This window comes from Electrophorus electricus, chromosome 18, assembly GCF_041902795.1.
Source record: "Electrophorus electricus isolate QZ-2024a chromosome 18, ASM4190279v1, whole genome shotgun sequence".
NCBI lineage: Eukaryota > Metazoa > Chordata > Actinopteri > Gymnotiformes > Gymnotidae > Electrophorus > Electrophorus electricus.
In genome coordinates this window covers 8,452,070-8,465,000 of record NC_137514.1, presented here as the reverse complement: position 1 = coordinate 8,465,000, position 12,931 = coordinate 8,452,070, and the positions used below count along the sequence as shown (strand labels likewise).

The 12,931-nt window shown below is 40.5% G+C and overlaps 1 protein-coding gene across 1 annotated transcript in view; it reads right to left on the bottom strand.

Annotated features, from left to right (window-relative positions):
• Window positions 1-8,704, bottom strand: part of LOC118242752 (basement membrane-specific heparan sulfate proteoglycan core protein-like) — a 15,869-nt gene extending 7,165 nt beyond the window's left edge. The window contains exons 1-9 of the mRNA XM_081701588.1: window positions 8,626-8,704; window positions 6,263-6,601; window positions 5,385-5,723; window positions 4,519-4,857; window positions 3,642-3,980; window positions 2,770-3,108; window positions 1,824-2,162; window positions 956-1,294; window positions 81-419 (exon numbers count right to left, since the gene is read on the bottom strand). Coding sequence (XP_081557714.1) covers window positions 81-419; window positions 956-1,294; window positions 1,824-2,162; window positions 2,770-3,108; window positions 3,642-3,980; window positions 4,519-4,857; window positions 5,385-5,723; window positions 6,263-6,601; window positions 8,626-8,704 — 2,791 coding nt within the window. The remainder of the gene's footprint in view (window positions 1-80; window positions 420-955; window positions 1,295-1,823; window positions 2,163-2,769; window positions 3,109-3,641; window positions 3,981-4,518; window positions 4,858-5,384; window positions 5,724-6,262; window positions 6,602-8,625) is intronic.
• Between the last annotated feature and the right edge of the window lie 4,227 nt (window positions 8,705-12,931).

Sequence of the window (12,931 nt, the reverse complement as noted above, 5' to 3'; positions counted from 1 at the left end):
CTCTCTCTCTCTCTCTCTCTCTCTCTCTCTCTCTCTCTCTCTGTGTGTGTAGTGTGTGTGTGCATGTTAAAGCTTTTTACCTGTCACAGTTACATTGATATTATGGCTTATAGTGGATACACGTCCGTCTACTTTACACCTGTATAGACCACTGTCAGCAGTAGATAAGTTTCTGAAAACCAGGAATGAGGTCTTATATTCCCCAGTAATATTCCTCCATTCTGTTGTGCTGTGACTGGAGTGATTCAAAGGTTTGCAGTCATTCCCCTCATCAACTTTGCACCATGACAACGCTAAGTTTTCCCAGCAGTGTGAAGGAATGCTGACAGTGCAGTTGATCTTCAGGGTGCTCATTGGAGCAGCCCTCCACACTGTGTAGCGAGGCACCGTGAGAACTGGAATACACTCCAGGAAAGACCCTAAAACACAAAAACAACAAAAAGATGGGACATAGTGCTGCTACTACTAATACTACTACTAATAATAATATTTACAACAACAACAACAATAACAACAACATTCATAATAATAAATTGAAAGTGAAACAAACCTCATGTGCACAAGCGGTTTAAGCAGACTTTAAAGTAACGCATTAACGCAACCTCACAGTTAAAAAACTTAGAGCTGTTAAAATATGTTCTTTTTGACCAAAACACAAGTGGTTTAATCGGTCACTAATGTAACATGGGGCGAGTGATGGACGGATGCAAACGCAGAGAGGAGCGAGATTTATTAAGCACAAATCCAAAATCACGGTCATTTAGACAGTTCAGGGTCACTGAACCGAGACGGACAGAACCAGGGAACGAAACAGGCATGAATATCGGGACTTAAACAGGCAAACAAGAAGGAGGACAGGAAATCTCTCTCTCTCTCTCTCTCTCTCTCTCTCTCTCTCTCTCTCTCTCTCTCTCTGTGTGTGTGTAGTGTGTGTGTGCATGTTAAAGCTTTTTACCTGTCACAGTTACATTGATATTATGGCTTATAGTGGATACACGTCCGTCTACTTTACACCTGTATAGACCACTGTCAGCAGTAGATAAGTTTCTGAAAACCAGGAATGAGGTCTTATATTCCCCAGTAATATTCCTCCATTCTGTTGTGCTGTGACTGGAGTGATTCAAAGGTTTGCAGTCATTCCCCTCATCAACTTTGCACCATGACAACGCTAAGTTTTCCCAGCAGTGTGAAGGAATGCTGACAGTGCAGTTGATCTTCAGGGTGCTCATTGGAGCAGCCCTCCACACTGTGTAGCGAGGCACCGTGAGAACTGGAATACACTCCAGGAAAGACCCTAAAACACAAAAACAACAAAAAGATGGGACATAGTGCTGCTACTACTAATACTACTACTAATAATAATATTTACAACAACAACAACAATAACAACAACATTCATAATAATAAATTGAAAGTGAAACAAACCTCATGTGCACAAGCGGTTTAAGCAGACTTTAAAGTAACGCATTAACGCAACCTCACAGTTAAAAAACTTAGAGCTGTTAAAATATGTTCTTTTTGACCAAAAGCACAAGTGGTTTAATCGGTCACTAATGTAACATGGGGCGAGTGATCGACGGATGCAAACGCAGAGAGGAGCGAGATTTATTAAGCACAAATCCAAAATCACGGTCATTTAGACAGTTCAGGGTCACTGAACCGAGACGGACAGAACCAGGGAACGAAACAGGCATGAATATCGGGACTTAAACAGGCAAACAAGAAGGAGGACAGGAAATCTCTCTCTCTCTCTCTCTCTCTCTCTCTCTCTCTCTCTCTCTCTCTCTCTGTGTAGTGTGTGTGTGCATGTTAAAGCTTTTTACCTGTCACAGTTACATTGATATTATGGCTTATAGTGGATACACGTCCGTCTACTTTACACCTGTATAGACCACTGTCAGCAGTAGATAAGTTTCTGAAAACCAGGAATGAGGTCTTATATTCCCCAGTAATATTCCTCCATTCTGTTGTGCTGTGACTGGAGTGATTCAAAGGTTTGCAGTCATTCCCCTCATCAACTTTGCACCATGACAACGCTAAGTTTTCCCAGCAGTGTGAAGGAATGCTGACAGTGCAGTTGATCTTCAGGGTGCTCATTGGAGCAGCCCTCCACACTGTGTAGCGAGGCACCGTGAGAACTGGAATACACTCCAGGAAAGACCCTAAAACACAAAAACAACAAAAAGATGGGACATAGTGCTGCTACTACTAATACTACTACTAATAATAATATTTACAACAACAACAACAATAACAACAACATTCATAATAATAAATTGAAAGTGAAACAAACCTCATGTGCACAAGCGGTTTAAGCAGACTTTAAAGTAACGCATTAACGCAACCTCACAGTTAAAAAACTTAGAGCTGTTAAAATATGTTCTTTTTGACCAAAAGCACAAGTGGTTTAATCGGTCACTAATGTAACATGGGGCGAGTGATGGACGGATGCAAACGCAGAGAGGAGCGAGATTTATTAAGCACAAATCCAAAATCACGGTCATTTAGACAGTTCAGGGTCACTGAACCGAGACGGACAGAACCAGGGAACGAAACAGGCATGAATATCGGGACTTAAACAGGCAAACAAGAAGGAGGACAGGAAATCTCTCTCTCTCTCTCTCTCTCTCTCTCTCTCTCTCTCTCTCTCTCTCTCTCTCTCTCTCTCTCTCTCTCTCTCTCTCTCTCTCTCTCTCTCTCTCTCTCTCTCTCTCTCTCTCTCTCTCTCTGTGTGTGTGTAGTGTGTGTGTGCATGTTAAAGCTTTTTACCTGTCACAGTTACATTGATATTATGGCTTATAGTGGATACACGTCCATCTACTTTACACCTGTATAGACCACTGTCAGCAGTAGATAAGTTTCTGAAAACCAGGAATGAGGTCTTATATTCCCCAGTAATATTCCTCCATTCTGTTGTGCTGTGACTGGAGTGATTCAAAGGTTTGCAGTCATTCTCCTCATCAACTTTGCACCATGACAACGCTAAGTTTTCCCAGCAGTGTGAAGGAATGCTGACAGTGCAGTTGATCTTCAGGGTGCTCATTGGAGCAGCCCTCCACACTGTGTAGCGAGGCACCGTGAGAACTGGAATACACTCCAGGAAAGACCCTAAAACACAAAAACAACAAAAAGATGGGACATAGTGCTGCTACTACTAATACTACTACTAATAATAATATTTACAACAACAACAACAATAACAACAACATTCATAATAATAAATTGAAAGTGAAACAAACCTCATGTGCACAAGCGGTTTAAGCAGACTTTAAAGTAACGCATTAACGCAACCTCACAGTTAAAAAACTTAGAGCTGTTAAAATATGTTCTTTTTGACCAAAAGCACAAGTGGTTTAATCGGTCACTAATGTAACATGGGGCGAGTGATCGACGGATGCAAACGCAGAGAGGAGCGAGATTTATTAAGCACAAATCCAAAATCACGGTCATTTAGACAGTTCAGGGTCACTGAACCGAGACGGACAGAACCAGGGAACGAAACAGGCATGAATATCGGGACTTAAACAGGCAAACAAGAAGGAGGACAGGAAATCTCTCTCTCTCTCTCTCTCTCTCTCTCTCTCTCTCTCTCTCTCTCTCTGTGTGTGTGTAGTGTGTGTGTGCATGTTAAAGCTTTTTACCTGTCACAGTTACATTGATATTATGGCTTATAGTGGATACACGTCCGTCTACTTTACACCTGTATAGACCACTGTCAGCAGTAGATAAGTTTCTGAAAACCAGGAATGAGGTCTTATATTCCCCAGTAATATTCCTCCATTCTGTTGTGCTGTGACTGGAGTGATTCAAAGGTTTGCAGTCATTCCCCTCATCAACTTTGCACCATGACAACGCTAAGTTTTCCCAGCAGTGTGAAGGAATGCTGACAGTGCAGTTGATCTTCAGGGTGCTCATTGGAGCAGCCCTCCACACTGTGTAGCGAGGCACCGTGAGAACTGGAATACACTCCAGGAAAGACCCTAAAACACAAAAACAACAAAAAGATGGGACATAGTGCTGCTACTACTAATACTACTACTAATAATAATATTTACAACAACAACAACAATAACAACAACATTCATAATAATAAATTGAAAGTGAAACAAACCTCATGTGCACAAGCGGTTTAAGCAGACTTTAAAGTAACGCATTAACGCAACCTCACAGTTAAAAAACTTAGAGCTGTTAAAATATGTTCTTTTTGACCAAAACACAAGTGGTTTAATCGGTCACTAATGTAACATGGGGCGAGTGATGGACGGATGCAAACGCAGAGAGGAGCGAGATTTATTAAGCACAAATCCAAAATCACGGTCATTTAGACAGTTCAGGGTCACTGAACCGAGACGGACAGAACCAGGGAACGAAACAGGCATGAATATCGGGACTTAAACAGGCAAACAAGAAGGAGGACAGGAAATCTCTCTCTCTCTCTCTCTCTCTCTCTCTCTCTCTCTCTCTCTCTCTCTCTCTCTGTGTGTGTGTAGTGTGTGTGTGCATGTTAAAGCTTTTTACCTGTCACAGTTACATTGATATTATGGCTTATAGTGGATACACGTCCGTCTACTTTACACCTGTATAGACCACTGTCAGCAGTAGATAAGTTTCTGAAAACCAGGAATGAGGTCTTATATTCCCCAGTAATATTCCTCCATTCTGTTGTGCTGTGACTGGAGTGATTCAAAGGTTTGCAGTCATTCCCCTCATCAACTTTGCACCATGACAACGCTAAGTTTTCCCAGCAGTGTGAAGGAATGCTGACAGTGCAGTTGATCTTCAGGGTGCTCATTGGAGCAGCCCTCCACACTGTGTAGCGAGGCACCGTGAGAACTGGAATACACTCCAGGAAAGACCCTAAAACACAAAAACAACAAAAAGATGGGACATAGTGCTGCTACTACTAATACTACTACTAATAATAATATTTACAACAACAACAACAATAACAACAACATTCATAATAATAAATTGAAAGTGAAACAAACCTCATGTGCACAAGCGGTTTAAGCAGACTTTAAAGTAACGCATTAACGCAACCTCACAGTTAAAAAACTTAGAGCTGTTAAAATATGTTCTTTTTGACCAAAAGCACAAGTGGTTTAATCGGTCACTAATGTAACATGGGGCGAGTGATCGACGGATGCAAACGCAGAGAGGAGCGAGATTTATTAAGCACAAATCCAAAATCACGGTCATTTAGACAGTTCAGGGTCACTGAACCGAGACGGACAGAACCAGGGAACGAAACAGGCATGAATATCGGGACTTAAACAGGCAAACAAGAAGGAGGACAGGAAATCTCTCTCTCTCTCTCTCTCTCTCTCTCTCTCTCTCTCTCTCTCTCTCTGTGTAGTGTGTGTGTGCATGTTAAAGCTTTTTACCTGTCACAGTTACATTGATATTATGGCTTATAGTGGATACACGTCCGTCTACTTTACACCTGTATAGACCACTGTCAGCAGTAGATAAGTTTCTGAAAACCAGGAATGAGGTCTTATATTCCCCAGTAATATTCCTCCATTCTGTTGTGCTGTGACTGGAGTGATTCAAAGGTTTGCAGTCATTCCCCTCATCAACTTTGCACCATGACAACGCTAAGTTTTCCCAGCAGTGTGAAGGAATGCTGACAGTGCAGTTGATCTTCAGGGTGCTCATTGGAGCAGCCCTCCACACTGTGTAGCGAGGCACCGTGAGAACTGGAATACACTCCAGGAAAGACCCTAAAACACAAAAACAACAAAAAGATGGGACATAGTGCTGCTACTACTAATACTACTACTAATAATAATATTTACAACAACAACAACAATAACAACAACATTCATAATAATAAATTGAAAGTGAAACAAACCTCATGTGCACAAGCGGTTTAAGCAGACTTTAAAGTAACGCATTAACGCAACCTCACAGTTAAAAAACTTAGAGCTGTTAAAATATGTTCTTTTTGACCAAAAGCACAAGTGGTTTAATCGGTCACTAATGTAACATGGGGCGAGTGATCGACGGATGCAAACGCAGAGAGGAGCGAGATTTATTAAGCACAAATCCAAAATCACGGTCATTTAGACAGTTCAGGGTCACTGAACCGAGACGGACAGAACCAGGGAACGAAACAGGCATGAATATCGGGACTTAAACAGGCAAACAAGAAGGAGGACAGGAAATCTCTCTCTCTCTCTCTCTCTCTCTCTCTCTCTCTCTCTCTCTCTCTCTCTCTCTCTGTGTGTGTAGTGTGTGTGTGCATGTTAAAGCTTTTTACCTGTCACAGTTACATTGATATTATGGCTTATAGTGGATAAACGTCCGTCTACTTTACACCTGTATAGACCACTGTCAGCAGTAGATAAGTTTCTGAAAACCAGGAATGAGGTCTTATATTCCCCAGTAATCTTCCTCCATTCTGTTGTGATGTGACTGGAGTGATTCAAAGGTTTGCAGTCATTCCCCTCATCAACTTTGCACCATGACAATGCTAAGTTTTCCCAGCAGTGTGAAGGAATGCTGACATTGCAGTTGATCTTCAGGGTGCTCATTGGAGCAGCCCTCCACACTGTGTAGCGAGGCACCGTGAGAACTGGAATACACTCCAGGAAAGACCCTAAAACACAAAAACAACAAAAAGATGGGGCATAGTTCTACTACTACTAATACTATTAATAATAATCACAATCATATTATTATTAATAAAAACAACAACAACAATAATGATGATGATAACAACAAATAAAGTACTGCATTAACGCAACCCACTTTAACGCAGTGTTAAAAAAGTAGTGCCATTAACTATCACAGATTCTTTTTGACCCTATGAATTACCCATAGTCCCATAAGTACAAGTGGTTTAAGTGGATACTAACATGAAAGTGTGGTAATAAAAATAGTGTTTACAGGGGAAAGAGGCTTAACAATGAATTAGACATATTAATAACATAAAACATAAGGGAGTATACAGATCCTGTGTCCTTTCAGAATGATTTGTGTACAGGGCAGAGGCCTCTGCAGGCTTCAGCAAAGGATCATGGGTAGACTTTGGTGGACCTCAGTTGGACCTCAGGTGGCTTTGGTGGACCTCAGGTTAAGATATATGACCTCTCTACCAGGCTCAGGACCATACAGAAAAACAATCTTTTTTAGCATAAGGTCAAGAGAAGTCGTCTCTTGGAATGTAGTGGTAACGGGTTCCAACTGTTGTGGGTATTAAATATCAATTTGCATATATTGACTAATGTGTGGTTTGGATGTGATGGTGGCAAATGCAAACACTAACGTGTAAAAGAAGGTGGGGTGAATACATAATCACGTCTGACAAATGTATAAAAATGTGGGTTCTGTGTTTGGTTGTTAGATATTCTCTGGAGGGTGCCTCAATAATGCTTGCTAACATTAACCTGCAATAAAGGACAGGACTAGCTATTCTCTTCTACTAATTCTGAAGTCTGCATCTTTATTTTATATTTGAATGTATAATTTTAAAACTAGCTGACTGGGTACTTAGAAATGACAAAAGGATCATAGGAAAGTCATGAATGTAGCTTGAAAATTGTAGAAGAAGATTTGTCTAGGAATATAAATAATAATTCTGAGTAGATATTAGAAAAACAAAATAACAAGAACAGTAATAATGACTTTAAAATACTTTGAAATATAACATTTGCCCAAGGTTTGGCAGTGAAGATTTAAAATAAATTTAAAATGTTTTGCTAAGACTATGTGCAGGACAGAAAATGCAAACATTTACGGTTTAAATTTGTGTGTATTTGATATTATTATATTTTTGAAAAGACAGTAGCCTACATTGAATATGTGTTGCAGGGGTTGTTAACTGATGGCTCTTAGAGATCCTAGGATCCATATAGTATTATGAACCAACTCTCAAAATGTTCAATAATTATGAGCTGATGAAATGTTCATCAGTGATGTAGGGAAACAAATATGCATAAAGTACAGGATACACACAAGTGGATTTGGGAGTGTTTTATGGCTTTAGAAGTGAAGTGTCTAATGTGATGCTAGCAGCAAGCTGAGAGAGTCCATCTGAGAGAGCGCACCTGAATAGTACATTTTTATTCAAACTGCATTACACTTTAGATAGCATAAATCTGTAATTTATCATTTACTAGCATACCAATACCACGTGAATATGCAGGTAACGACATATTATATAATGTGCAATTTGTTCAATTGAAATTTATCACTGACTAAAATGTATCGCTGATTCATTATTTATCAACATCTATGATTGTCACCCATTTATTCACAGCAGCAGAATTATTAACTCTGCTTGACATAATTGTGTCTAGTGGTGAAAGAGCTACAGTCAAAGTAAAAAGGGGGAAATAAAATAAATACTTTTTACTCAGTTAAAAGTAAAAGTACAACATTAAAAACTCATCAGCTCACATTTGGTACAGGAATGCAGGATTTGTACTTTGTCACTCTCTAATGCGCTAAATGAAATTCTACCATTTTGATTGGTTGAATTTGTATACAATATACAAAGAGACTGCATAATGATAGGTATGATATAACAACATCACATGATTTATTTCCATGATGGTCCTATTTTGATTGTAGAGCCTCATTATTAACATTATTAACTGGACAAATGAAATTGTAACTCACCTTCTGTTACGCCACTACTGACCAGAAGCACATGCATGACTATCAGATTACTGATGACCTTGGAGACACAGGATGTCATGTTCGTAAGTCTTCAACCAGAACTACTTTCCGGAGTCACAGTGCAACACATACAATCGGTCTGAAAGTGTAAGAACACTCCTCTTTCTCATGTTTCATCTTGTCACTTTTATATCCGCTCTTTGCCTCTGTTCACCCCCCTTTGTCTATTAGTTGCAGTTAGGAGCACATTTGCTGTCATCTGGTGACCCTTTTGTACATTAGATTTCACCGGACACTACGAACAAAGCTACAGCGATTAGCCCCTTTATTCATTAAGTTTTAAAGGCTTATCATTAATCAGTATCATTACATCACTGACATCTTCATGACTGACAACCTTATGTTTGACATCCTCATGTCATGAGTATGTGTAGCACTGTCATGTCTTTGACAAACTGCCATTTGCTCACTGCCATAACTGTGTCTGAGTCTCTGAGTTCAGCAGCCAAAAGTCAGGAATCTCTGGTCTAAGAAGACAAACTGACTTATGCAAGACCTGAAATACCAGAGCAGATCAAACAAGAATCAACAGAAAACTGTCAATTCTATTTGCCAGCAGATTTAACCACATCCCACTGTGTCTGGAAAGGGTTTTGTTCACCTACTGTAACATTTGTGTCAGAGAAGAGTCTGCCATGCATGTTGCTGGCCACCAGAGGTTCTCATCACCAGATTATTAACAGTCTCCATGGTTACTCATTTCACCCACCTGCATCCTTTCAGTTCATTAACACACTATATAATGCTTCTAGGAGCTCAGAGAACTTATGAAGGCTTGCCATCTTTTCTTAGTCTACCTACCAAGCTGTTTATTGTTGGTTTTCCCATATTCTGCCCTTTTGCATACCTTCTGGCTTTGGGATTTTTGCATAGCCCCTTTTTCTCTGAGGATAGGATATATGCTCTATGGAGCAGAGTTGTTGATTTCCAAAGGAACAAACTGTAAATATAGTTGTGCTGTTATATGCCACTGTACATTCTCCTGTAGCTCACCTGGTAGAGTAATGTGCTAACACCACCAATGTCATGGGCTTATTTCCCAGTGAATACACTTCCGGTCTACTGAAAAATGTAAGTCGCTGTGGATGAGGTGTTCTGCCAAATACTGTACAATTAGTAATTACAACCAGTTTGAGCTAAAGTTAACATACCTACTAGGGTGAGCAACAATATTCCAGGTCACTTGCTACATTACCACTATGTATTTGTGGTCACTTGCCTCAGTTATAGGTAGGAATGAGTGAGAAGCTAATGTCAGTTTGCTCTCCCCAGATTGACCAGCCTAAACCACAGTTCCCACATATTAACCCTTGGATCCTGCAGTGACAACCTATAGTGTTGCATCCAGTCCCCTCGATCTAGTCTACACAGCACACTCATCTCCAAACCCCTCTTTCCCCTCCATATCACCTGTAGACTTCTGCATTATCATCTGCCATCACCTTTATCTGCACATAAAGGCTTACTTCTCCCTTATCTCATTTATTGTTTCACACTTCCACTCTACTGTTCTGGACTGAAAGGTAAGACTCACCAGCTAAGAAGAGATCAGGACACTCTGACAGAGCAAAGCTACGGGGCTTCCTCACATCACGCCTAGAGGACTGAAGACCTGTACTGAACTGTGTGAAGCAGTTAAGTCCTTCAGATTAGAAGGGGCAACCAAAAGCCTTCGGTGACTACTGACTCTGACTTCACACATAATGAAGACATTGTAGAGGTTGATGAAACCTCTGATTCCTGGTCAGAATAGAAATGGAACCCTTGTGTCTATCAGGATCATGCAACAGAGGGTGACAAGTTTATTTACCTGCTCAGCAGAGTCTACCTATGCTTGGAAAAAACAGGCAGCACTGCGAGAATGATGTTTTGTGACCTCCAATACACAATACGACAGCCGCCTGTGCTGTTAGAGGAAAAGCAATTAATGCAGGTCAGAGCATCTAGTGTGTCCTGGACGCTGGACTAATTTGACTGCCCAAGCACAGTTTGTTTGGCTTCAGGGCTGTGTCAGACCCTGCCAAGATCAGAACCCGTCCTGTTCACCCTAAGCACAACTCAGACCGGAATCATGTCATCTACAGAAATAACACAGAGCCTTAATGAAGGACTTTGCTGAGTGGTGCAAACTGAGACATCGGTAAGGTGAAGGAGATGGTGGAGAACCAGGACATACGAGGAGAAAGGAGTGGTGAGGACTTGTAAGTGCCTCGCATATGGACGATGGTCTCGAGTGAACTACTAACACATAAATACGTCAGAGTGGCCTCTCAGTTTGAGGCTTCTTCTGTGGGTCTTCTATCAGTCTGTTATTGCAAGTGACCTCTACGGGGTGGCGTGCTGGAGAAACTGCATTAGTGCGAGTGATGGCTGTGGGCTCAGTCAACTAATAAGGAAAGCTCTCTCTGTCTTGGGGGTAAAACTAGAATGAGGGACAGTGAATAAAATCTTGGTTAACAGAGTGTCTAAAGTAACAGACTAAGTAACTGTGCTGTTCCAAGGAATGAACTGTGAAGTCATTCTTCTCCATGGTCATTAGGGTCAAATTGCTTATTAAAGTAACAAATATCCAGTCAAGAGAGACAAAAACGCCTTCACCTCTTGTTTCTCAGATGCCACATTACAGACAGAGTAATCTCTCCACAAGGTGTTCTCCATGCATAATATAGGTGAATAAATGAGAACCGCATAATTTTTAACACCTTTGATACATATAAACACAAAATGCTATGAATAAATGTCCTTGTTATTCATCATCTTGACCGAATATTTGAAAATAGGATAGATTTTCAAAGTCTTTACAACTAAATACTTTTTTTTCTCAAAACTTCATTGTTACTTTTGTCTCTACATTTAGTAGTTTGTGTACTTCTTTTTTGCTAATATTTACTTTAATGCAGAGTGATGTATCTGAAGACATACAAACATCTGAGAACATTCTTTCACACACAAACCTTAGTCTTCAATTGTGGATTGTTCAGCTAAACGTTTTGGTGGGGTTTACATCAGGTGACAAAAACCTGACTCTGAAGGCAATACTACTTGCTTGTATCTTGACAAACACTTCAGTGTGGGGTGTTTAGTTTTTGTTTTGGCAGGGGTGGTTGACCCCAGGGGTTTGCCTCATGATTCCAGAGAATGTATTTGAATGTAGAGCAAACTGGAACCCACTGTTGAGGACCAGTGTTGCAACTGGTGTTGCTAACCATCATTCTGACTCTTTACCATGTCTGTTAACCCAAGTTGGACTTCAGTCTGGGTTTACTCCAGTGACATATCCAAGGATACTGTAGATGCTTTCTATATGGCATTTGGCGTTTAACATGTAGTGCAGAGTAATTTAACCAATGTTCAATCACCTCAGACCTATTACTGTAAAATGGAACCACTGTGAAAATTAATCGACCATTCATGAGTATTTTGTGCATGGATACCACAAAAACAATTCACCCATACATTCACTAGGTGGCAGCATTTCTCCAGTAAATGCGTGATGTTCTGGGATTCCTGGCAAAATATTTGTCAGGTTGTTTTGTCAAGCTTGTAAAAGTCAGAATCAATATTTAAGTAAATAGCAGGTGTTCATGAACGAAGAGGGAAAATAATGTAAAATGTTTGCAAAATTGGCACACTGTGGCATAGATCACCCATTAAATGTCTTGTCTTTGTAAGCCATCATGGGCCTCAGGATTGAGGTGTAAATGTGAGATGTAATTTAAGTCTTTTACACCAAGCCCTAAATATTAAGAAGACTATGTACAATTCCGTCTTGCTGCCCACAAAGATGGCTTTATCACAACATGTTTTTACTTTCCCCAGCTTAGAAGGGCTGAGCCGAAGCCAAATAGCACGTTCTGTAGCACCCCCAGCAAGCCCTTCACAGCAGCGCGGGAGACTGAGCACGTCAAGGGCACTCCAGAAAAGCAGGAGAAACTGAGCCCCAGGAAACTTGAGAAAGAGGGAAAATGATGGAAAAAGTGGAAAAGGGTAAGGAAAGATGAGAGAATGGAAGAACAGGGAATGCAGGCTTGAGCACACTTGCACTCACAAACCCTGGTTTGTCTGTAACACACCAAGAAGCAAACAAGAAAGCTGCTGGATATGATAAGATGTTAGATTGTCTTACTTTTACCGCAAACTAGCAAAAATAGAACCTTATATTTTAAAAAATCTAGCTGCCAGAAGTGTATGAGCCAGAATGTCTATCCAATAATAGCTTTACTTAATCAAAGGAACAATGTATGTG